Source organism: Musca autumnalis, unplaced genomic scaffold (genome assembly GCF_047663935.1).
Source record: "Musca autumnalis isolate F117 unplaced genomic scaffold, ASM4766393v1 scaffold_3, whole genome shotgun sequence".
In the NCBI taxonomy this organism is placed as follows: Eukaryota; Metazoa; Arthropoda; class Insecta; order Diptera; family Muscidae; genus Musca; species Musca autumnalis.
This window is the reverse complement of record NW_027411866.1, coordinates 154,112,876-154,138,945: the sequence shown is the minus strand read 5'-3', so window position 1 is coordinate 154,138,945 and position 26,070 is coordinate 154,112,876. Positions and strand designations below refer to the sequence as shown.

The window sequence follows — 26,070 nt, the reverse complement described above, 5'->3', positions numbered from 1 at the left end:
ATAAAACAATGTCATGTCTGCAATTTCCCAACTTAAACTTATATATCTCAAAAGTGGTACAACCTAGAAAGAATTACGAAAGCCAATCTTGTAGAGAATTTTAACAGCTAAAAGATTCTGTCTAGTCTCATTTAGATAAGACTTACCGTTTTCAAGCAAATCGTGAAAACCTAACAAAAAATCTAAAAATTGTACCAGAACATCTATATATCTCAAAAATAGTAAAACATAGGAACAAATCATAGCGGTTAATCCTCTAAAGAATTTTCACCGCTACAACATTTTCTGTACCCCATTTCGATAGGACTTGCGGTTTCCAAGCAAAATCGCGAAAACCTAAAATAAACCCAAAAATCTGAATTTTGACCGCGATTTATTTAAAAATCCCTCCAGCCATTTTTTCGTGTTTTTGGATTTTTCTAACCTATACATTCCCAGGTGTAAGAGGTTTTCACTTAAAATTTGTTAAGGCGTACCATGTATGACATTGTTTTATAAGGTAGCTACACAGTGAGTGCATTGTCCCAATTTGAACTTCTATATCTCAATGACGTTAAAACCTACGAAATTAACATAAAGGTCAGACTTGTAGAGAATTTTCATAGCTACAAAATTTTTTTTAGTCCCATTTCGATAGGACTTGCGGTTTCCAAGCAAATCTAAAAAACCCCTAAAAATGTCAACTTGAATCGCGATTTATTTAAAAAGCGCTCCGACGATGTTTTTTGTTTTTATTTTTCTCATTTATGAACATTTTAGTTTCAGAATCCGCAAAAACTTACCAGGTGTAAGCACCTTCCATTTAAAATTGCTTCAAGAGCACCGTGAAAAATTTCAAAAAATAAAACATCGTTAAAATTTGTATACAGAATAGCACTTACCGAAGATTACACTGTACAACAAAATTGAACTTTTTTGAAAATTACAAGAAACCCCGCACAAATTATGAAAGAGGACCGAAAAAAAGAAGACACGTGTATCGGCGTTCCGCCCATTTCTACAGGTTTAGAAATATTCAACATCGGATTCCTTGGAATACTTGCATTTGAGGTATAAAGTGTCTTTACTGACAACAATGCGGGGTATCTTTTTATGAAAAAAATTAACCCTCATGCGAGTCACTAAAGGGGTCTTTTTGGTCCAATTTTTCAAAAAAATTTAAAAACTCATTTAGAATGAGATCGTATTAGATCAGAATATTCTAAAAATTTATTTGTCATAAAATTTTACTATTCAATTTTGTCAGAGCAGGAATAGCTGCCATCATTAAAGTATTTAGGTCCATGCCAAAATCATGAATGTTAGGACTCGTATGTTAGATATTTTCACTGGAGAATAGTCGTAGACTATCCCCGCATTTTCACATACAATATTAGGAACCTATGACTTATCCTGATGACGTTATTTTAGTTTGTAGTACTAAAATACGTAATTTTTCCCATCCCAAGTCCCATCGGGTTATCAACATTTTCCCTATATATATTCACCATAGGTATTTCAAAAACAGTTGGGATCGAGCACACATAATCTTCTGAAAGTATTTATTATGAAAAAACATCAATAACATATATTTTGTGACCGCAGATAACGAAAATGTGAATAAAAACGGTAGAATATGGTCCTAAATCATATATGAAAAGCGAAAGCTTCTGGAGATGTTAAATGTTATAGCTACAAATTTCTTTTGTTTAGAGACTCATAATGAAATTTGATTTGGAACATTTCTTCTTTTGACACAATCCCCAAAAAGTGAAGTATTTTAGGAGATTTTGACTAAGTATGGAATAAACTTCAATTAAGAGTCTAAAAGTTTAGCAAATAATTTCTACCTATAATATCTAATTTTGTAATGTCATTTTCTTAACAAAGTATTTTACTAAGGTATCTAGTTTGTTCAGGGACTTATAGTGAAATTTTGTGTAAAACATTTCTTCTTTTAACACCTTTCGTCTAAAACTAAATTTCATGTTACTTTCATGCATCAACTCGAAAAAAGAACAAAACAAATTTTTTCAAAAAATATTTAGGTATTTTATTGGCAAATTTGATGTATATATTTTCTTGATATATTTTGTAAATACATATTTCATTTATTCGGCGACTTATATTGAAATTGGATGGAGAATATTTTTGTCTTTGACGTCTTCTATCTAGAATAAAGTTTTGTGGGACAAAACGTAATAAACTTAGATAAAGTACAACATTAATCCTAAAACGCGATTTTACTTTTGGCAGATTCCTGGCGTTTAGGTACGATTTAGAGTTTTGGAGTATTCGGGGACCTATAGTAAAATTTTATGACAAATAAATTTGTTGAATATTCTGATCTGATACGATCTCATTTTAAAGGAGTTTTTAAACTTTTTTGAAAAAAAAATGGACCAAAAAGACCCCTTTAGTGACTAGTATGAGGGTTAATTTTTTCATAGAAAGATATACCGCATTGTTATCAGTAATATTGCCAAAGACACTTTATACCTAAAATGCAAGGATTCCAAGGAATCTGATGTGGAATATTTCAAAACCTGTGGAAATGAGCGGAACTTGCCACGCCTATTTAGGTTACTTCTCGACGTAAACTTTCAAAACGCCGGTACACGTGTCTTCTTTTTTTCGGTCCTCTTTCATAATCTGGCCGTCGTTAATTCTGTCGTTAAGGAGTTACAGAATCGCACTACCAGCGTGACCGTTGTGCCACTAAAGTATCAATTTTGAAACTTTTTTTCGGCATAGATACTTCTGTACCACCTTTTTTATTTTGATACCAAATGTGCCACTTTTTATACCCTACACCACTATGTGGGGAGGGTATTATAAGTTGGTTTTGCCCAAAAAGTTTGTAACGCATCGAAATAATGGTCGTAGACCCATACTTATATATACCAAAATTAATGTCTCGACGAGCTGAGTCGATCTGGCTATGTGTGTCCGTCCGTCCGTCCGTCTGTCCATCTAAACCTTGTAATCACGCTACAGGTCGCAATTTTGATCGGATCGTTACCAAATTTTGGGTGTTGATGATGGTCCCGGAGGGGAAGAAGCCTATTGATTTTGGTGATGGTCGGATAATATTCAGGGGTCGGAATGGGCAAAAAATTTATGTGGATAAATAGACAACGTTTTTTTTCCAAAGCGAATATCTCAGCTCCTATATGGGGTATACCAAAAGCAAGACCTGACTATGAAAGTAGAAAATATCACTTTTCTAATGATGTAAAGTAAGTTCTCGTAGGTTATCAAACAACGCAGATATTACAATAGTCGCAAATAAAACCCAAATTTTCATTCTTGCGATTTTAATTATAATGACGAATATCACAGCTTTGGTTGGGGACTTTTCAAAAGCAAAGCCTGACTATGAAAGTAGAAGATCCCATATTTACAATGATGCAAACTAGGTCGGCGTAGGTGACCAAATAAAGGAGATATTGCAATAGTCGGTAATACATCCCATTTTTTCCATTTTTTTGGAAATCACGCTACAGGGCGCAACTTTGATCGGATCGTCACCAAATTTTGGGTGTTGATGGGGGTACCGGAGGGGAAGAAGCCTATTGATTTTGGTTATGGTCGGATAATAATTAGGGGTCGGAATGAGCAAACAAGTTATTTGGAGAAAAAGTCTACATTTTATTCCAAAGCAAATATCTCAGCGTCTATAAGGGGTATATAAAAAGCAATACATGGCAATGAAATTAGAAAATATCACCTTTGAGACGATGTAACGTAGGTTGTCGTAGGTGGTCACACAAACATGATATCGCTTTTCATTTTTGCGATTTTAATAATAATGACGGATATCACACCTTCGGTTGGGGACCTTCTGAAAGCAAAGCCTGACTAAGAAAGTAGAAAATCCCATCTTTAAAATTATGTAAATTAGGTTGGCGTATGGCAATAGGCAATAGTCGGTAATGCATCCTTTTTTTCCACTTTTCTGCAATCACACTACAGGTCGGAATTTTGATCGGATCATCACGAAATTTTTTCACCGAGATAGAAGCCTATTGATGTTGGTGATGTCGAGAGTAGTCAAATATAAAACTAAATATTAATTATTTTGGTTCAGTTCGCCTTAAGTTATTATACCCTCCACCATAGTATGGAGGGTATATTAAGTTTGTCATTCTGTTTGTAACACATCGAACTAATCATTTGCGACCCTATAAAGTATATATATATTCTTGATCAGGATAAAATTCTAAGACGATCTAGCCATGTCCGTCTGTCCGTCTGTCTGTCCGTCTGTTGTAATCACTCTAGCGTCCGCAATAATTGAGATAGAGTGCTGAAATTTTGCACCCGAGGGTCTTTTTTCCATAGGCGGGTCAAGTTCGAAGATGGGCTATATCGGTCCACTTTTTGGTATAGCCCCCATATATCCCAAAGGATATGGGCATAGGTCTATGTTTTGGTATAGTCCCCATATAACGGTACCTCCCGATTTTCGGTATTTTGAGAATTTTAGCCACAATTTTTAACCGAACTATCTGCAATTTGACATTTGAGGTTCTCAGTGGTCATGAAACATCTCCACCAAACATCTTCAACATAGGTCCATGTTTTGGTATAGCCCCCATATAACGGTACCTCCCGATTTTCGGTATTTTGAGAATTTTAGCTAAAATTTTTAGCCGATCTAGCTGTAATTTGCCATTAGAGGTTCTCAGTGGTCATGAAATATCTCCACCAAGCATCGTCAACATAGGTCCATGTTTTGGTATAGCCCCCATATAACGGTACCTCCCGATTTTCGGTATTTTGAGAATTTTAGCTAAAATTTTTAACCGATCTAGCTGTAATTTGCCATTAGAGGTTCTCAGTGGTCATGAAATATCTCCACCAAGCATCGTCAACATAGGTCCATGTTTTGGTATAGCCCCCATATAACGGTACCTCCCGATTTTCGGTATTTTGAGAATTTTAGCTAAAATTTTTAACCGAACTAGCTGTAATTTGCCATTTGAGGTTCTCAGTGGTCATGAAATATCTCCACCAAGCATCGTCAACATAGGTCCATGTTTTGGTATAGCTCCCATATAACGGTACCTCCCGATTTTCGGTATTTTGAGAATTTTAGCCACAATTTGTAACCGAAATATCTGCAATTTGACATTTGAGGTTCTCAGTGGTCATGAAACATCTCCACCAAACATCGTCAACATAGGTCCATGTTTTGGTATAGCCCCATATAACGGTACCTCCCGATTTTCGGTATTTTGAGAATTTTAGCTAAAAGTTTTAACCGATCTAGCTGTAATTTGCCATTAGAGGTTCTCAGTGGTCATGAAATATCTCCACCAAGCATCGTCAACATAGGTGCATGTTTTGGTATAGCTCCCATATAACGGTACCTACCGATTTTCGGTATTTTGAGAATTTTAGCCACAATTTGTAACCGAAATATCTGCAATTTGACATTTGAGGTTCTCAGTGGTCATGAAACATCTCCACCAAACATCGTCAACATAGGTCCATGTTTTGGTATAGCCCCCATATAACGGTATCTCCCGAGTTTCGGTATTTTGAGAATTTAAGCTGCAATTTTTAACCGAACTAGCTGTAATGATCGGTATTTTGAGAATATTAGCTACAATTCTATCTATTCAAAAATAATCGTCAATATAGGTCCATGTTTTGGTATATCTTCCCATATAACTGTACCTCCCGATTTTCGGGAATTTTCAGTGGTCACGAAATTTCTTCACTAAAATTCGTCAACATGGGTCCATTTTTGAGGGTCTACATTGTTTTGATGAAACTACCCTCAATTTGACTCTTGAAGTTCCCTGCAGCTATAAAACTTTCCCGCCAAAAAATTTAAAGATAGGTTGACTCTTTGATATAGCCCCGTAGGTGGTACCTTTCACCTAGCTGAACACATTTTTTTAGATTAGATCAGATAACAAAATGCAACAAAATGGAGGTGAAAGCCTGGGGCACGGAAAATTTCTCTTGGGGAAGAAAGGCCTTGGTGAGTATATTATGAACCCCGAAGGACAGATCCGCCGTGAGTCGAACTTCCGCCTTATGGCGTGATGAAATTTTTGTTAGAGACCTTGTGGGCCATCAGGAATTAGCGTTATATCTTTGTTTACTGTTGCTTAAGTGCTCTACAAAAACAACAAACAAAGATATAATGCTAATTCATGATGGCTTACAGGGTCTCTTGCAAAAACTTCATCACGCCATAACGCGAAGTTCGAATCACGGCGCATCTGTCCTTCGGTGTTTTTAATATACACACACCAAGGGCTTTCATCTCCAAAAGGAATTATCTCTGTCCCAACATTTGTGTTCACAGTGTAATTTAAGCAATAGCGGGAGGCAGTAGGATTCTAACCATTATCGAAAAGTTGTTCCACCTAAAATTGTAAAAGGACCCTAATTATTCCATTTTAATTTAGACTATTTTATGGTGGAGGGTATAAAAAGTTCGGCCCGGCCGAACTTAACGACTTTTTACTTGTTTGGTATTAAAGCCAGATAGGTGAAAACTTTCGAATATCCGTAAAATAAATGTTTTCGAGTGAAAAGATTATGCACAGGGGTAGTGGTGTAGGGTATCTCAAAGTCGGTCCCGTACCGACTATAGCCTTTTCTCACTTGTTTAAATTTTGCGATACTTTTTCATACCTTGTGCCACTATTTCTAAATTAAATACTTTGTAATTCAAACTCTACTTAAATCACAAGGTGCAATAGAAAAAGCGACGAACTACACGATTTTGAATTAGGGAGTTGGCGTAACATGCGGCACTTTTTTATTAGTTTGTTTTTAAGTGATATTTGTTGTTTGGTTGGTAGAAATGAACGAAATTGCTTGGTAATGGTGGTCAGACAGTTTGATCGGCATAACAACTACACTCGAGACCCTTCTTATCAAGTGAAGGTATCTACATTCTATCCCGTTTAGCAAATCCTGTGGATTTTAGTTGTAATTTTCATACAATATATGTCAAATAAATCGAGATAATACCCTTAACCATCGTATAAGTAAAATCTAAACCAAGTTCCAGGGTGCTATAACCTTCCGTGTAGTCATTTTGTGTAAATTTCTACGGATAATGCGTTTAGTATAATTAGAAAAAATAGTTGAGCGGCTTGTTTATTTGATGGAAAATTCATTATTTTTTTACGTCCACACAAAGTGTAATTTCACTGAAATTTTGACAAAAGTAAAATAAAACGGATTGTCAGTTTCATTACGAATATTGCAAATAAGCAAAATTTACAAACACATGAAACCGTGTACACTTGAAATTATGTGTTTTCCTAACTTTTTTAGTTTTAGTGTGTTTTTAACTTATTGTATATTACTACTTAGGCCCGATCCACACTAGCGTGAATTTCATTAAAAAATTTCATGAAATTAGGTGTTCTTAAATCAAATTTCCTACTACAGCAATTTTATGATTTTACTCTACTATGGACGTCGATCTAGAGACGCATAATTTCTTATAAAAATTTCAATGAAATTACTGTAATGTGACCCGGGACTTATATACGAACTGTTTCTGTTAAGCTTCTTAATTGTTTTCCGTTTTTAATAAGAAAAATGTGTGCCACTTTGTGTGCTACTTTTTTGAAAGACTTGTGCCACGTTTTGCCTGGAATGATACTTTTTGTGATAAAAAATGAGAAAAAATCGAACCCACGACCTTCTGCGTGCAAGGCGGGCGTGCATACCATTGCACCATTGAAACTTTTTGAAATTTTCCAGTGGTCACGCTGCGCACTACAGTAGTGCGATTCTCTAACATATTTTTTGAGTTACCAACAAAAATCGGTAAAATTAAAACGCAAAATTATGAATGAAAATTTCAAATAAAAGTTGACAACACTCTTGCTATCGGTAGAACTTTGCGACTCCTTCTTATTCGTCGCTAACTTACCTTAATTATAACCATTTTAATTTTACCGACAATTGTCGGTAACTCAAAAAATGAGTTAGAGAATCGCACTCCTGATGTCAAGTATACATTTTTATGAAAATAAAAAAGGAAAACAAATCAACAATTTTCAATTTTTTCCTAATCTTGTTTTGCGCATTCTATCAATTTTGTTATATTTTCCGCATATTTTGGTGAACTATTGTTAAACTTTAGCAACTGCTCTTTTCTCAGTTTCCACTCCATAGATACTAAACCGTTCAAAATTCAAGAAAACAATTAACAACGATAATTTAGCAAAGATATCAACAAACAACTTTCTGGAACATGCGAAATGTCTATGAGCGGTTCTTAAATGCGAAATAGCCAAAAACGTTATACTTTTTTCTCCTATTCTGGTCCATAGACACCGGACCGCGCAAAAATTAAGGATACAGTTAACTACAAAAATGTACCTAAGATTTCAATAAACAAATTTCTAGAACGTACAAAGATTCTAAAGGTAAGGTCACATTAGGCAAATATTTGCTCCATCGACCGACATTGTGCGCTTACTGAGAACAAGTGAGCATCTATTCAATGTATTACTAACACCCACTTAATCTCAGTAAGCGCACAATGCCGGTCGCTGGAGCAAATATTTGCCTAATGTAACTCTACCTTAAGAGTGATTCTTTAAGCTGAAATTTGCAAACAATAAAATTATTTTTAATGTTTCCCCCTACTCAGGGGCTGGATTCTTGTTCTATGAAAATTTGAAATGAAAAATATTTCCTTTACAATTTTTTCATTTGACAGTTTTCCTCTTTATAAAAGTTTTCATTTCAGATTTTCATAGAAACAGAATTGAGCCCCAGAGGCCTGAAAATAACAAACTGTTCAAAACTAAAGAAAATTTGAAAGGTTTGTTATTTTGTTAAAATTGGTATACAGAATAGCACTTACCGAAAATTATCGTTAACTACCGACATTCGTCGTTAATTCTGTCGTTAAGGAGTTACAGAATCGCACTACTGAACAGGAAAGAATGATTTAAAATAATCGTTTTGAGTTTGATGGACAGTTTCTAGAATCTTTACATGTTCTAGAAATTTGTTTATTGAAATCCTTGGTACATTTTTATAGTTGTCTGTATTCTTAATTTTTGGGCGGTTCGGTATGTGTGGACCAGAATTAGAGAAAAAAAGTATAAAAATCTAATATTTTCGAAAGTTTTTGGCTATTTTCGCATTTAAGAACCGTTCATAGAAATTTCGTATGTTCCAGAAAGCTGTTTCTGATATCTTTGCTACATTATCGTTGTTAATTGTTTTCTTGAATTTTGAACGGTTTAGTATATATGGAGCGGAAACCGAGAAAAGAGAATAACACTTGTTTTGCTATTTTGGCGATTAACAACCTTTTCTACAGAGTTCGTATTTTCTAGAACGTTGTTTATTGAAATCTAAGGACCATTTGTCTAGTTGGTTGTTTACTTCAATTTCGATCGGTTTGATATCTACAGACTTAAATCCGAAAAAAAATTATAATGGAAATTTGACCTTGACAATTTAGACCTTGAAGATTAGGTTGAATGCATTTTACGTGTTCACAATTATTATTCTATAGGACGAGAGCTACAACTTTACTTCCATGAGTAAATCCAAATTCTTAGCGGTTTAGAAGATATGTGCCTGACAAAATTATCCCTTTTGACATCAAAGCCTTGGGGGCCCATAACAGTAAAAGTTGAAGTGATAGGGAAAAACGCCGGGACACGTGTCTACTTATTTTTGGTCTTCTATCACGCTGCGATGTTAATATATGGTTAATAATTTTCGTGTCGCATAGTTTGGTATAGATATTATTATATTAGAACAAGTTAGAAAGTATCAGTCAGCTGTGCCGACGGCGATATACTCTCAGCATCGGACACAAAGAAACTAAGTAAACTCAATACTTATAACATCTCTATATATTTATACCCTCAGCATTTATGCTAACGAGGGTATATACACTTTCATACGGGCAAATTGTGCGTCATCGAAATAATGGTTTTAGACCCCAAGTATGTTTGGACGAAATGTGTTTCAGACAATTTGGAGTCGATTGAGCAATGTCCGTCCGTCTGTCTGGCTGGCTGGAGCGCACGATAACTCTCGAACGGATAAACCGATCCGGTTCAAATTTTGGCTTTCGTAATATTTTACCCAAACTTAGTTCAAGTTCGAAGATGGGCTATATCGGTTCACTCCTTCCGGTACCTCCCACACAAAAGTTCGAAAATTTGTGCGCACGATAACTCTTGAAGGGAGTAACCGAGTTGATCCATACTTTGTCCATCGTGAAAAGTGTACCAGACTTAGATAGTCCAATATGGACTCAATCGGTTCGCTCCTTCGGGTACCTCCCACACAAAATTTCGGGCACCGGCAAAATGTTGTTTATTGCTGTAGTATGCAATACCAACAAATTAGTTATGTGTTTTTTGGGAAAAATTTGGTTTTGTTTGCAAGTGAAGTTGCTCGAGTTTAGGTAGTGCCAAAGAAATTCTCGATCAGAGTGTTTCTTTGCGCACGTATCTATTTGAGCTAGCAACTGACACTTGGGTATAAAAAGCTTCTTGTTGAAAAACAAGAAATAAGGGAACTGATGAAGATCTGTGGCGAGATCTGAAACTATAGTGTTCCCTACCTTACTTCTTGGTAATTTTTTCCCACTAATAAATTAAAGTTGTTTTAATAAAATATTAAAACAACGACTATGGGATTAAGCCTGACTATTTTGAAAAACAAAATAGAAGTCGTCATCCCAAACAAAAAACGCCAACCTCCCTAATTTCGGAAAAGTTTAGTTTAGGGCCATCTCTCGTATCGCTTTGATTTTTGTTTTAGCGACTTGTATTCACTGCCCTCCACACGACGGTACAAGTTTCATCAGGGGCAAGTCCATACTTCCTGAGAAAAATAGCCTGAAAATTGCTAAAAACCCATATGACACCGTGTGAGGTGGTGGTCCAAAATTTGGCCCTATTAATATTTTGCCCAAACATAGTTTAAGTTTGAAGATAAGCCATATTGGTCCACTCCTTCAGGTACCTCCCCCACAAAAGTTAAAAAATGTTCGGAAAAATTGTTCGTACGGTAACTCTTGAAGGGAGTGGCCAAATTGGTCTATACTTTACACATCCTAATACAGTCGAAATCGCTTATAACGTCGGTCAAGGGACCGACGGAATTCGTTGCTATAACCGATATGTTGTTATAAGCGATAGGGCTATAAAGGGCCCCAGAGATTTGGGACTTTTGGATATGGACGTTATAACCGATATGACGTTATAAACGACTACGTTATAAGCGATTTCGACTGTATATCTACCAGATATAGATCAGGTTGAAATATAGACTATATTTGTCCACTCCATCCGGTACCTCCCACACAAAATTTCGGATAAGTTCACTTTAAGACCTGATATCGAATCACTTTGATTTTTATTGAAGCAACTTGCATTCGCTGCCTCAATTACGATGGTAAAAGTTTTTTTAGGGGCAAGTCCATAATTCTTGAGCAAACAGCCCGAAGAGTGTAAAACCCCCCTATGGCACCATATGTATTGGCTGAACATCCACTTCCATAACGGTCAATGTCTATCCATTCCTTTTAATATCTGCTCCGCAAAACTTTTGATCTTTAATCCTAATCAACATTTTTGTCGTTTCAAACTCCCAAAATTTTTAAAACCCCCTAAATACATCAAATTTTGGGAATTTTTTTTTTCAATATACACAGGCTGAGGGTATATCTCGGTCGGCAAAGCCGACTGATAGTTGTTTACTTGTTTTTTAAATGTTGTACCATTTCCCAAGAAGAATGGACATTGACCCCCAAACAAGTAAAAAAGTATCAGTCGTCTTTGCCGACAGAGGTATACCCTCAGCCTGTGCCAATTGAAACGTCCATCTATTGACAATATAGAATCTACGGATTACGGATTTTGTGGCTCTTTTTGGAATTTACCGATAAAAAATATATTTGGTTTGAAGCTCAAAAGTGTTGCAGAGGATGTACTAGAATTAATGGACCGACATAGTCCATATTGGAAGTGGATTTTAGGAGTCATTATTTTTGATAGATATTTTGCCCACCAGACATTTCAGTCGCTATGAAAGCATGGACTTGCCCACAAAAAACATAATATCGACCATTTTTACAGCTTTCGGGCTATATTCTCAGGCAGTATGGTCTTGCCCCTGAAAAAAAAATTGTACTCTCGTAATGGCAGCGAATAAAAGTTGTTACAACAAAGATCAAAGCGATTCGACAGCAGGCCTTAATTTGCATTTTTCCGAAATGTTGTGTGAGAGGTACCCGAAGGATTTGACATATATTGCCGATATTCGAAACTGATCTATGTCTCGTAGAAATTTAATGAAGTGCAAAGTATGGACTAAATCGGTTACTAATTCGAGAGTTGCCGTGTGCATAATTTTAGTGAAAAGTTTTGAACTTTTGTGGGGGAGGTACCTAATGGAGTGGACCGATATGCCTTATCTTCGAACTTAAATTATTACGATGGCCAAATTTTGGACCCAATCTGCAGACCCGTTCGTTCCCAAATACAACACTTCGTGCCATAGGGTTTTTTTACAACTTCGGGCTATTTTCTCAGGAAGTATGGACTTGCCCCTAATAAAGGTTGTACTGGCGCAATGAAGGCAACCAATATAAGTTGTTACAACAAAAAACAAAGCGATTCGATAGCAGGTCCTAAACTGAACTTTTCCGAAATTTTGTGTGGGAGGTACCCGAAGGAGTGGACAAATATAGTCCATATTTAAACCTGATATACATCTGCTAGATATTTTAGGGTTATCTTCGAACCTAACTTAAGTTTGGACAAAATATCACGAAGACCAAATTTTGAACGGAATCATCAGATCCGTTCGAGAGTTCTCTTGCATCCAACCACTAAACACGAATAATCTTAGCAAAATGTTAGAACATAAACTAAGTTTGGACAAAATTTACGAGTCCTAAAATTTTAACTTGTCGGTTGGTTAGGTTGATTCTTCGAGAATTATCGTGCGCACCAGACAGGCAGATGGACAGACATGAGTAGACATCGGATTTTTGCATATTTTTGAAATTTCAACCAATTGTAACTACGTTATTATTTACAATTATATCGTTCCAAAGATAGAAATCCGATATTATATCGAAAATAATCAATAATACGTTCAAAGATCCAGCTTCTATTGTTTAATAAACGTGTTATTTGCATTATAATTTTCAAAAATATGCAAAAATCCGATGTCTAGACATGAGTAAATCGACTCCAAATTGTCTGAAATGGATTTCGTCCAAACATACATGGGGTCTAAAATCATTATTTCGATAATACCAATGTTGAAGGTATAAACAAATATTAAAAAATTTTTAGACATTTTCCTTGACCAAAATTCTTACTTCTTGTAAAAATTTGTCAGTATTAAACTATAACTGCGAACTCTAGCGTGGTTATGGTTACTATACACACAATTAAAACTATGGAAATTCTGTAACTCTGTTATCTGAACACGAACATCAACATAATTGGCATCTACGGAAAGGTCGAGATATCGTCTTTCAAAAATAACTTACGTGGGCGGAACGTGTCTACCAGGAATAAATATATAAGATATATATTAAAATTATTTCCAATTGTCGCTAAAAACTATCTGATCATCATGTAAAATTGCGAGCTTCTTTTCTGTCATAAGCTCACACTTTATTTCAAATTTCGCGCTGATCAGACTATGATTGCGACCTACAGAGCAGATACAAATTTGGATAAAAATTTTGTTTTTGGTCCATTTCACGACCTCCATCACAAATTTCGTGACAATCGGTCCATAATTGCGGCTAGGAGTTTGATTAGAATTTATAATCGACAGACGGACACACATCGCTATATCGCTTTATCTTGTCGAGATATAAAAATGGTATACAACATTGGGTGTCTACGACGAATATTTCGCGGTATTACAAGAATTTTTAGCAAAACAAACTTATAATACCCTTGCCACATTGTGGAGTAGGGTATAAAAATCAAAAAATAAAGTCAAATTTTTTCAAAGTGGTTTGTGTATGACCTTTTTCAATATTTGAATTGAGAAAACAATTTTTTTTCATATGATATTTTTTTTCTAAAAATTGTAGGCAAAAGCTATCCGTGCTACAAGAAAGCAGTTTTGAGAAAAAATGTCGAAAAGTCATAACCCTAATACACATATGTACATATCTAGTTTAGAAAGACATTTTCGTACATACCCCGTCAATTAACGACCTCATTAAATCCGCTGTTTGTCGTGCTTCTTTAAATATAGTTTTATCAGCTATTTTCAGAAAGTGTTCGGTTTGGTAAACAACATTAAACAATGTAGCTGAAACATATTCCGCTAATCTATTTAAAAAATAATTATTATATGTTTAGTTGTTTTATTATTTTATGTTCTTACCCTGATATTTGTTTGGCAAACAATTTCAAATCCAATGATTTATTTTTATTTAAGTTTCGTCCCAACATTGTCTCTACAAGCAAAAACATTGAATTTAGAATACCCCTTTTTGTAAATTGTTGAATTAATAACTAGCTTACCGCCAGAAACACTTATTGTATATTCACGACAAAATACCAAAATGTCATTAGAATTTTCCATTACATGACATTTATCCAATTGCGCAAAAAACCCAGTCATCTTTTTATGAAAGATGGGTATAAATTCAATAATTTTTGGTAATTTAAATGCAACATCCATTAGTTTTCTATGTCTCTGCCATTCGTCTCCTGTTAAAAGAAATAATTAAAACAAATTTGAAATTTTTTATTATTCCCATTATCAAATACATATGTACATTAGACTGTCCCGCAAACGTTTTTTTTATTCAAATGCATAGCCCAGCAAAAAAATCATTACAAATCGTTTAACTCATCTCACCAGAAATAAGTAGTTTTTTCTTTTTCACTAAAACTCGACGAAGTCCGAAAGATCATGCATTTCAGTAAAAAATTGTTTTTCGGGATAGTATAATGTGTATATGTATGTATGTACAATGGGTGTCACTCAAAAGGGCACAAGCCTAAGCAAAAGTTAACAATACGATCGGTAGCGGTTGATGACTTCGCTAGATATAATTTTCTGTATATCATCTACTTTGGTCACATAGCTCGAATAATTAAATTAATGACCCGTTTCACTAAAACGATTCGAATTCAAATTTGTTCGCATTACCACCAAACTTCAGTTTTATTAAAAAATATTTATTTAATTCTTGTTTTTAATCAAACAAAGATTTCTGCTATAACAGGAGTTTGGTAATAATTCAAACGGATTCGAATTCGAATCGTCTTGCAGCAATAGGGCATAAATTAAAATATTTAAACATTGGTTCAGACATTTAGTGTACTCTTCAATAGGTTTTTGAGCTGCAGTATTTGAAATACTCATTGCAGAATTCATTTTTATTGCTTATAATCCTAATATTTGTAATGATCTGCTGAATGACAAATTTTCACACTACAAAATTATATTTTGAGTGGCAAAAATGAGTCCTTTGTATTTTTGTTTATTTATTTATATTTTTTATTTCAGTTTGTATCATTTTGAGCGCCACCCACTGCATGAGCTGTCAGTCATTGAACGCAATTTACCTGGCATTGTCACAAGTCCTTCACCAAAAATATGTCGAAATCCATTGTACTCGATTCCCTTATTAGATAGTGCTTTCAATGTTAGAATATCTTTTACGATTTTAGGATCGATGGTAATGAATTCAACATATGGCCCTGTATACCATATAAAATTTGGGCCAAATTTTTTACTTTTATCTTGTATGTCCTTCAGAATGGCTAAAGGCAAAAATATTAAGAATTACAAAATCATTGATCAAGTAAAATCAGTAAGGAAAGTATACCCTACACCAGTGTAGGGGGCGGCTTCGCCACTGGGGCGCCTTCGCCAGCACCGATTTTCTTGATAATTATAACTGCTACAGAAATGCCGTTAAAGGGAAAATTGTGAGTTTAACGAAGATCTTTCATCTCCCAAAAATTGGCATTTCTATCAAATATATGATTGCTGATGCACGCGGTTTCATGTTTTTGGGGTATTGCGAAAAATATTCATGGTAGGTATATTTTGTGATATCTCGTATACCTTTAGTGGTATCAAAATTATATTTTATACCGTTAATAGACAACTACTGAAGAATATAAATCCAAATAATTTGCATGATAAAAGTAATTATAAATGTCAATATATTCATATTATGAACTATGTAGGGGGTGGGGCGGCTACGCCATGATAGGGGTGTTGTGGGTTAATGTGAGAAATATGTCAGGTTTAACTTAAATTGTTTATGCTATTGATATACCACGCTATAATGTGAAGTTGAAATCAAATATTGTGCTAAACCTATCTAATTTGGCAAAAATTTCATTTTTATGACTAAATTCAAGGTACCTACTTCAATTAACGGCTAGAATATGTTTCTTTTTGTAAATTTTAGAATCATTTTTGATTATTAAATAGAAAACATGTTCCTTTTATGCATTATGTTGATATTTGGGAAGGAAGTATGGTAAATGCCAGTTTAAGAGTCCGTTGATATATATCCAATGTAGATGGCGAAGCTACCCCATGGGTGGGGAGGCTTCGCCACTTTTTAGACATTTTGTAAATTCTCAAAAATAATATTTTAAAAACAAAATTATAATCATTTATATATCAAAACTTATAGTCAAGACATGCTAATATTCTTACCAAAAATAATATTTGGAAAAACTTTAATGATGTCGATATGAGAACATTTTGAAAAAAACGTGGCGAAGGCGCCCCATGTTACCATATATATATATATATATATATATATATATATATATATATATATATATATATATATATATATATATATATAAATTTAGAATATGTGACAGAATTTAGTCTAGAAATAAATTTGTTGCTCCTATATATATATTACTTACTTAGCTGACCCATTACAGAACATTTGTTCCATAGACCGAACTAAGAAAAGATCTCCAATACTCTCTGTTTTTCGCTTCGCTTTCTGGAATACCGCGCCTTTTCACTTCTTCATCCACTTGTATGCTCCATCGAAGCTTAGGCCTGCCGATTCTGCGTGCACCGCCATGTGGTATGTATTTATACGCCTTTTTGGCTCCTGGTTTATACGACGTCGATATTCACCGTCAACGCAAATCGGCCCGCAGATCTTTCGAAGAATTTTCCTCTCAAACACACCAAGCACTGCCTTATTTGCTTGCACAAGTGCATGCTTCGGAGCCATACATTAGCACAGGTAGTATCAGCGTTTTGTATAGTGTTATTTTTGTTTGACGAGATGTGTCTTTGTCTTTAACTTAGTCTTTAACTACATCAAAATTATAGGTACCAACTTCCACAGTTGGTCCGAGCTCTATGGACGCTTTGCGCGTCGACACCATCAATTTGGTCTTTTCGCCGGTTACCGCCAGACTCACTTTCGCAGATTCTGCTTCGACCTTCCTAAAGGTATCAGTTACTTCCTTTACTGATCGACCCATGATGTCTATGTCATCAGCATAAGCAAGTAACACGTAGCTATTGGTGTAAATTGTGCCATTTCTTTTGACATTTGCATCCCGTATTACCTTTTCCAGCCAAATTCAGACATTGCATGGAATACCTTTGATCGGAGGGGACTGTCGAATGCTGCTTTATAATCAACAAAAAGGTGATATGTGTCGATCTGCATCTCTTGGGTCTTCTCCAGGATTTGCCGCAGGGTAAATATCTGGTCAATGGTGGACTTGCCAGGTCTAAAGCCACATTGGTATGGTCCAATTATTTCGTTGACCATTGGCTTTAGTCGTTCGCACAATACCCCTGACACTATCTTATATGCAATAGGGAGCAGACTTATGCCCCTGTAATTGGAGCACACAGTCTTATCACCCTTCTTGTGGACTGGACATAGGATGCTCACGTTCCAATCGTCGGGTACGCGTTCTGCCTGCCAGATGGTGCTAACTAGCTGATGCATACACCTTATCAGCGTGTCGCCTCCGGTTTTGAACAGCTCGGCTGGTAGGCCATCTGCTCCTGCCGCCTTATTATTCTTCAGCCGGTTTATTGCTGTCCTTACCTCATCCTGGCTGGGTGGTATACATTAAATACCATCTTCTGGGATTGGATCTGTGGTATCTTCGCTATCTTCACTGCTATCGGATACCAACAGTTTGGAAAAATGTTCTTTCCATATTCTGAGCACACTATCTGTATCAGTTACCAAAATACCTTGTTGGTCTCTACAGGAGGATATGCCTGTACCAAAGCCTTCAGTTTGATGCTTCACTCTTTGGTAGAATTTTCGGATTTCGTTCTGTCTCCTGTACATCTCTATTTGTTCACACTCCCTCTTTTCCATCTCTCTCTTTTTCCTGCGGAAAAGACGTTTCTCCTCTCTCCTTTTCTCCCGATACCTCTCTCGTGCGCTACGCGTTGCTACTGATTGTAAAGTAGCCCTATATGCCGCATTTTTTTCTTCGGTAGCAGCACGGCACTCCTGGTCATACCATGGATTCTTTGGTGGAGGTCTCTGGTATCCAAGTACTGATTTTGCGGCTGTTTGCATGGAGTGGGCAATATTTTGCCATTGTGCTGATATGTTATCGGGACGAGAAGCGCTTTCATTAAGCAATTGGGTTAGTTGAGTGGAATATGCTGTGGCTAACTGTTGTGTTTGTAGCTTAGCGATGTCCAACTTTCGCGTTGTGTCTGTCCGTGCTTTATTTGCAACGTTTAGACGGGTGCGTACTTTTGCTGCAACGAGGTAATGGTCCGAATCTATGTTTGCTCCTCGGAACGATCGTACATACAACACGCTCGATGAATGTCTTCCATCTATCACAACGTGATCAATTTGATTTATCGTTCTTTGGTCTGGAGACAGCCAAGTGCCCTTATGAATATCGAGATGCTTAAACCTGGTACTGCTAACTACCATGTTTTTTGCCGCTGCGAAGTCTATCAGCCTCATTCCATTGTCTGATGTTACACTATGTAGACTGAACAATTTTAATGTCATGGGCAGGAGAACGGTCATATATTTCTTCTAAGCGCTCTTAGAATATATCTGTGGTCTGTTCGTCCTTGTCTTCGGTTGGAGCATGAGCGCAGATAAAGCTGATGTTGAAGAATTTTGCTTTTAATCGAATTGTAGCGAGTCTTTCATTCACTGAGGTGAAGCTGAAGACCAGATGTTTTAACCTCTGGCCAACTACAAAACCGCAACCAAACTCATGCTTTGTATCATGGCAGCTATAATACAGTGCGTCACCTTTAGGTGTTGTTGTGACATCTTTCCCAGTCCATCGTATTTCCTGTATGGCAGTAATGTCGGCCTTGTACTTTTCAAGTACATCTGCCAGCGCGTAAACTGCACCTTCTCTATAAAGAGTGCGAACATTCCAGGTGCAGATTCGCAGATCATGGTCCTTAAAACGTTTGCGGGGGTCGTCAACTTTAGAGGGGTTTGTTTTTCTTTTCTTTCGTTTTTGTTCATAGTAGGTTGCTTTTTTCTGGGGGGGGGGGGGGGGTGGTTTACTAGTCCGACGCAAAAACCCAAGTTTTTAACGTTCTTATGGGTGAACGCGCGGCACATATTAGCTCACTACCTTTAACGGGTGTTAAAGGCAGCTCCCCAGGTGACACCACGGGGAGGTCAGTGTCCACTTGAGATAAGAGAGGGACCAAGACTTTACCATGTTAAAGGCGGTCAGGACCGTTCCTTGGTATCTTTCATCCCCTACGTCACCCATTTGCGAAAACACGTGTTTAAAAAAAAAACAGAGATACGCGAGTAATATGGTTATTTCGCCAAAAATTGAATGTGGAGGCACATCCGCGGAAGAATCTATTTGAAATAGGTGTATATTGACGTATTTTTGATGGGCGCTGATGAAACCGGATGCGCATCAAAATCGTATGCAAATTGCGCGACTTTCACCAACTTTATAGTCCGGTCAAAATAGACATGCGTATAAGGGGGAAATAGCAAAAATTCCCACAAAGCTGAATTTTGGTGGAGAGCTAGGGTTGGCCATTAGAAGCAACGTCCTAAAAGTCCCCATCGATCCCATGTGTGCAAAACAAGTTATTCGGGGTCAAAGGTCATTTTTTGAGGCATTATTCAGTTTTTTTAGTTTTTCTCAAAAACGGTAATACTTAGCAAAAGCCCGCTAAAGTAAAAGTTGTAGATTCAATAATTGTCTACAAGATTGGTCCTTATGATTCTTAAAAACGACTTACCATTTTCGAGATATCTCGATCTAAAGGTCAAATAAAAAATAAGCCGCGTAAGTACATTATGAGGCGAACCGGTTAAAGTAACGACACTATGTGTTAGATACTTCCGTAAGCTTTCAAACGATATCCACTTTGCATTAATCGGTTCAGTAGAACCGGGTCTAACCCGGTTTTTAAATTTGGCCTTTCGGGTCTAATAACCGGCGAAACGGATCCGCAACCGTTGAAAATTATACATTTCCGTAATCAGCGCAACAAACCCTACCTTCGGACAAAACTTGAAAAAAATCGAAGAGTTTTCGTTGGGGTCGTTCCCGTTGGGCTTTCGATTATAAATGTGGGTTAAATAGGCTATTTTTGCATAAAATGACTCTAACATTGAATAACTCTGCTAAACACACTCCGATTTTGTTGGAATTTTTTTTTGAAGATAGCTATAATTTCCCTCTTCAAGAAAATATATATTTTTTGGGGGGACAGACCCGATTACTTCGCTTATTTTAGCCGGTTCGTCTGAATATGTGCACATTTCCCTTATAAGTGCATAAAAATCATGTGTTTTTTAGAACAGCTATATCTCAAGAATGGTTCCTTCTAAGAAAAAATTTATAAGGGTCAAACTTGTAGATAATTCTTCTGTCTACAATATTTACTTTAGTCACTTTCTGATTCGATCAACCGTTTTCAAAAAATAAATCCGAAAACCTAAAAACCCTTAAATTTTGACCTTTGACTCCGAATATTTTTGTTTGCACACATGGGATCGATGGGGACTTTTAGGACGTTGCTTCTAATGGCAAACCCTAGCTCTCCACCAAAATTCAGCTTTGTGGGAATTTTTGCTATTTCAATGTCTATTTTGACCGGACTATTAAGGTTTTTTGCAGTGCATGATGCAACTGGCGGCACACAATGGCCGCTAAGTGAAACATCGAAATGTGCATAAATATTGAAAGAGAGTGATTCGGTTTATCCAAAATCGGATGTGCATTAACCGACTTTAACTAATTCGCGAATTACAGGCTTTTTAATTTTCATATCTTTTAAATGATAGTAATTTCAATATAACTCTTAATTTCCTATCCTTATAAGTTATCACAGTAAGCAGTTAAGCTTTCACAATGGTAAACCATATATTTTGATAAATTTTTAACAGAATACTTTAATTTATGTATTAGATTTTAGCGAAATAGTTGGATAAGTCTCAAATATTTTTTTCTAATTTTTCGAAACAAACCAAAAAATATATTTGTAACAATTTTTTTCCAACAATGAGTTGTTTCTCTTTTGTTGTTGTTATAATATGCAATTTATAAAGCCAATGTTAATAATTTTGGTTTCGCATTTTTTTACGCGTTGTCTAGTTTCTGTACGTACTTTTAATTTAGGTTTTAGAGGTTTATACGGACTTTGAGTTAGTATATATGGCAAAAGCAACAGCGTTCTTGCCGTGGTTGAAAAACTTTTTCCACATTTTAGCCGAATCGAATACCGGTAGCACAAAATCTTCAAGGGCCATTAAAGCATTGCAATTTGCATCAATTTAAAGAAATTAATATTTAAATATCACTGCGACCTCTAGCTTGGTTAGCTTGATTATGGTTACACAGAACCCAATTAAAACTGTGGCATTCCTGTATATACTAGTCTGTAACTCTGTTATCTGAACACGTACGAGGGTCACTATCCTAAACCTTCTGGGCTAAGCAACACGCAGAGTCGCCAGGCGTCATTTGAAATTTTTTTTGAAAAGTTTAACAGTTTTTAGCCTATGTGTACTCAGCACAGTTTGACATACGACCATGTGCTGGGTTGTTTACAGTGGCTTGATTGACACACATCCAAAACATGGTTTTTGAACGCTTTTACAGCATCTACTGGCGATTGCTGCGGTTTTTCGGGTTAATACGCATAGTTTCATGATTCGTCACCTGGATCCACATTATAAACGTCTCTTGAAGCACCGCGTATTTTTTCGAAATTTCCTGCACCGACCAACACGGGATCCGACGAGAAAACACCTATTTTTGGAGCCAAGCGTTCATGCAATATCAAATGTTAGTTGGTGGAATAAATGCCCACGGATGCCTCTATCTCGCTCTACATAACATGGCTATCTTGGATTAAACTATGTAACACTGAAAATGCAAACAACTTCTAGTATGCGTTTTTTGAAATACATATTTATAGTACAAGAACCCTGGTATGGTTTTGTCCTGTCAGATTCAGTTCGGATTTTATGGCCTCATCTAAACCGGGCTAAATCTACACTTTTTTTGCATTTATCAGGCCATTGTCTCAGAAACGAATAGGAACTTGGCTTTGCTGTCTTTAGCAATATTGTAGGCCTAAACTAGTAGAACTTATCTTTTGAAAAAACCACATAAGAAAAACTCCATCTAGGGCATCAAAATCTATAAAATATAGAAAATTTTACATAATTGCTGAAATTCTGGTCAGTATCGGCTAAACTATTGGGAGTTGAACCAAGTAACCTTTTGCAAAAATGTTCTCAACAATTCTTTAGAACATTCTGAAACTCTAAAATGCTTACTTCATGTTGTTTCAGCGGTATTTTGCACCATATCTTTTACAACACGTATTTCAAACACAGTTCACACCAACAGTTTATTCTCGCATTTCGGATTTCACTACATTATTGACATTTTTATTAAATCGTTGTTGAAAAATGTACTGAAAACAACGGCATAGAGACATTTTACAACAATGACATGTTCTGAAGAGCTGTGTATTACATTCCAGGGAATATTTTTCCAAAAGAAAATATTCAGAAATACGGTGCGAAATGTATAAAAATTGTGGAATTTTTGCATATATTTTGAAATTTGAGGCAATAAATGTAGTTTATCGAGTTCATTATTTTTCCAAATATTTTACTCTTGTCCTAATCTACAAATTTGCTTCAGAAGTCAGAAGAAGATTCGCATTGGTTTCAGGGATATAGCCCCGAATTTCTTTAAAAACTCAATATTTAACCATGTTTAGATGGGGCCACAAAATCCGAGCTGGACCTGACAAAGCAAAACCCAACAAGGGATTCTTGTCGTTTGGGTCTGTACTGTCAAAAAATCCTCAGTTCGAATTGTTTTCACAAGATCACCTTAAAAATGTTGGCCTAATTATTTCTGGCACAACGACCGTTTTTGGACGACCATCACGAACTCCGTTTTTGGCGAGTGTCGGCCATTCATTAAAACCATTAAACCAGTTTTTCATAGTGCTTTAGGATGGTCCTTTATCGACATACAAAGATTTAATTTGATCGATCCACTTTTGCTGTGATTATCCACGTCGAAAGTAGTGAAACATTATTTGACGAAAATGTTCACCAGTAAATTCACTTTTTTATGCAAAGTGATTTTTCCAAGTCACTGTAAACAATACAACACATGGTCATATGTGAAACTATCCCGAGTACGTTTAGGCTAAAAAGTGTCAAACTTTCCAAAGGAAATGTCAAATGACGCCTGGCGACACAGCTTGCTGCCTAGGCCAGAAGGTTTTTTAGTGACCCTAGTACATCAAAATAATTGGCATAAGGGGAAAGGTTAAGAGTTCCTCTTCTAAATATACCAATTTTTACACAAAAAGTTTTGGTCCATTTCACCCGCTAAATATTATCTGATCAAAATGTTAAATTGCAAGCTTTTTTTTCGTCGTAAGCCCAAACTTTACTTAAAATTTCCGATCAGACTATCATTACGGATAAAAATTTAGTTTTCGGTCAATTTCAGCCACCTAATCGTTTGTATTCTGGTGGGAACCCAACTTATATACAAAAGTTCGGACTAGAGTTTGATTGCAATTTTTAATGGACGGACTGACAGACTCCTCCTTCTCCTTGCCTGAAACCTCTTTTGGTAATAAACTCTTCAGAGAGGTTCTTGCCTATTTTAACTGAGCACCGAGTATCAGTTAATGTCACCTTACAAAGCCGAATGAGCCTTTCGGGGATACCAAAATCCGACATAGCTTGAAACACCTTTGAACGTATAGGGCTGCAGAAGGCTGCTTCATATTCGACAAAAAAGATAGAAGGTATCGATCTGCATTTCTTGGGTCTTTCCAGGATTTGTCTCAGGGGTATTTTCCTTTTGAACAGCTCGGCTGGTAGGCTATCGGCTCCAGCTACCTTATTCTTCAACCGATTTAATGCTGTCTTTACCTCATCTTGACCGGGCGATATACATTCAATACCATCTTCTGGGATTGGATCAGTGATATCTTCGTTGCCTTCATTAGTTCAGAAAAGACGTTTCTCCTCTCTCCTTTTCTCCCGATACCCCTCTCGTGCGCTACGCGTTGCTACGGATTTTAAAGTAGACCTATATGCCGCATTTTTCTCTTCGGTAGCACCACGACACTCTTGGTCATATCATGGATTCCTTGGTGGAGGTCTCTGGTATTCAAGTATTTATTTTGCGGCTGTTTTTATGGAGTGGGCAATATTTTGCCATTGTGCTGATATGCTAACGGGACGAGGAGTGCTTTCATTAAGCTATTGGGCCAGTTGAGTGGAAAATGCTGCTATCTGTTGTGTTTGCAGCTTACCTTTATGAAACTTCCGTGTTGTGACTGTTCGTGCTTTATTTGCAACGTTTTGACGGGTACGTACCTTTGCTGTAACAAGGCAGCGGTCCGAGTCTATGTTTGCTCTTGGAACGATCCAACATCCAACACGTTCGATGAATGTCTTCCATCTATCACAAAGTGATCAAGTTGATTTTTCTTCTTTGATCTGGAGACAGCTAGGTGCTCTTATGAATATCGAGATGCTTAAATCTGGTACTGCTAACTACCATGTTTTATGCCGCTGCGAAGTCTATCAGCCTCATTCCATTGTCAGATGTTGTACTATGGCGACTGAATTTCCCGACTGTTTTGGTATTGAAATCGCCTAGAATAATTTTAATGACATGGGCAGGACAACGGTAATATGTTTCTTCTAGGAGCTCGAAGAATAAATCTTTAATCTCTTGGTCCTCGTCTTCGGCTGGAGCATGAGCGAAGGTAAGCTAATGTCGAAGAATTTTGCTTTTATCCGTATTGTAGCCAGTCTTTCATTCACTGGGTTGAAGCTGGAGACCATATGTTACAACATCCGACCAACTACAACACTGCAATGCTTTGTGCCATGGCAAATATAATGCAATGCGACATCTTTAGGTGCTGTTGTGACTTCTATCCAAATCAATCGTTTTTCCTGTATGGCAGTTATATCGGCCTTGTACTTTTCAAACTGCGCCTTCTCTATATAGAGTGCGAACATTCCAGGTGCTGATTCACAGATGATGGTTCTTTAAACGTTTGCGGGGGTCGTCAACTTTAGAGGGGACTGTTTTTCTTTTCTTTCGGTTTTTCATAGTAGGCTTCTTTTTCTAGGGGAGGGTTACTAAGGGTGAACGCGCGGCACATTTTAGCTCACTACCTTTAACTGGTGTTAAAGGCAGCTCACCAGGTGAAACCATGGGGAAGTCAATGTCCACTTGAGATGAAAGGGGAACCAAGATAAATCCTGGGCTTTGCGATGTTACGGTTAGGACCGTTCCTTGGTATCTTTCATTCCCTACATCACCTTGTTTAATTGTCTACCGACAATTTTTAGCAAAAACCCCGACTCCCAAACTTGAGTTTTTAACGTTCTTATGGGTGAACGAGCGGTACATATTAGCTCACTACCTTTAACGAATGTTAAAGGCAGCACCCCAGGGACAAGGATAAATCCTGGGCTTTGCCATGTTAAAGCCGGTCAGGAGCGTCCCTTGGTATCTTTCATCCCCTACGTCACCCTGACGGACATACATACATCTTAAAATCGTTTTAACATGTCGAGAT

The 26,070-nt window shown here is 36.6% G+C and overlaps 1 protein-coding gene across 4 annotated transcripts in view; it reads right to left on the bottom strand.

The window, feature by feature from the left end:
* The window catches only part of LOC141397977 (probable cytochrome P450 313a4), a 32,190-nt gene that overhangs the window by 5,509 nt on the left and 611 nt on the right, over nt 1–26,070 (bottom strand). For 2 of the 4 annotated variants that reach the window (XM_073975033.1, XM_073975036.1), the window contains exons 2-5: nt 15,561–15,758; nt 14,508–14,696; nt 14,368–14,440; nt 14,180–14,312 (exon numbers count right to left, since the gene is read on the bottom strand). In XM_073975033.1, the coding sequence (XP_073831134.1) occupies nt 14,180–14,312; nt 14,368–14,440; nt 14,508–14,696; nt 15,561–15,758 (593 nt within the window). Of the gene's footprint in view, nt 1–14,179; nt 14,313–14,367; nt 14,441–14,507; nt 14,697–15,560; nt 15,759–16,892; nt 17,611–26,070 lie in introns of those variants that run through there. The other 2 variants (XM_073975034.1, XM_073975035.1) reach the window with 2 other exon arrangements.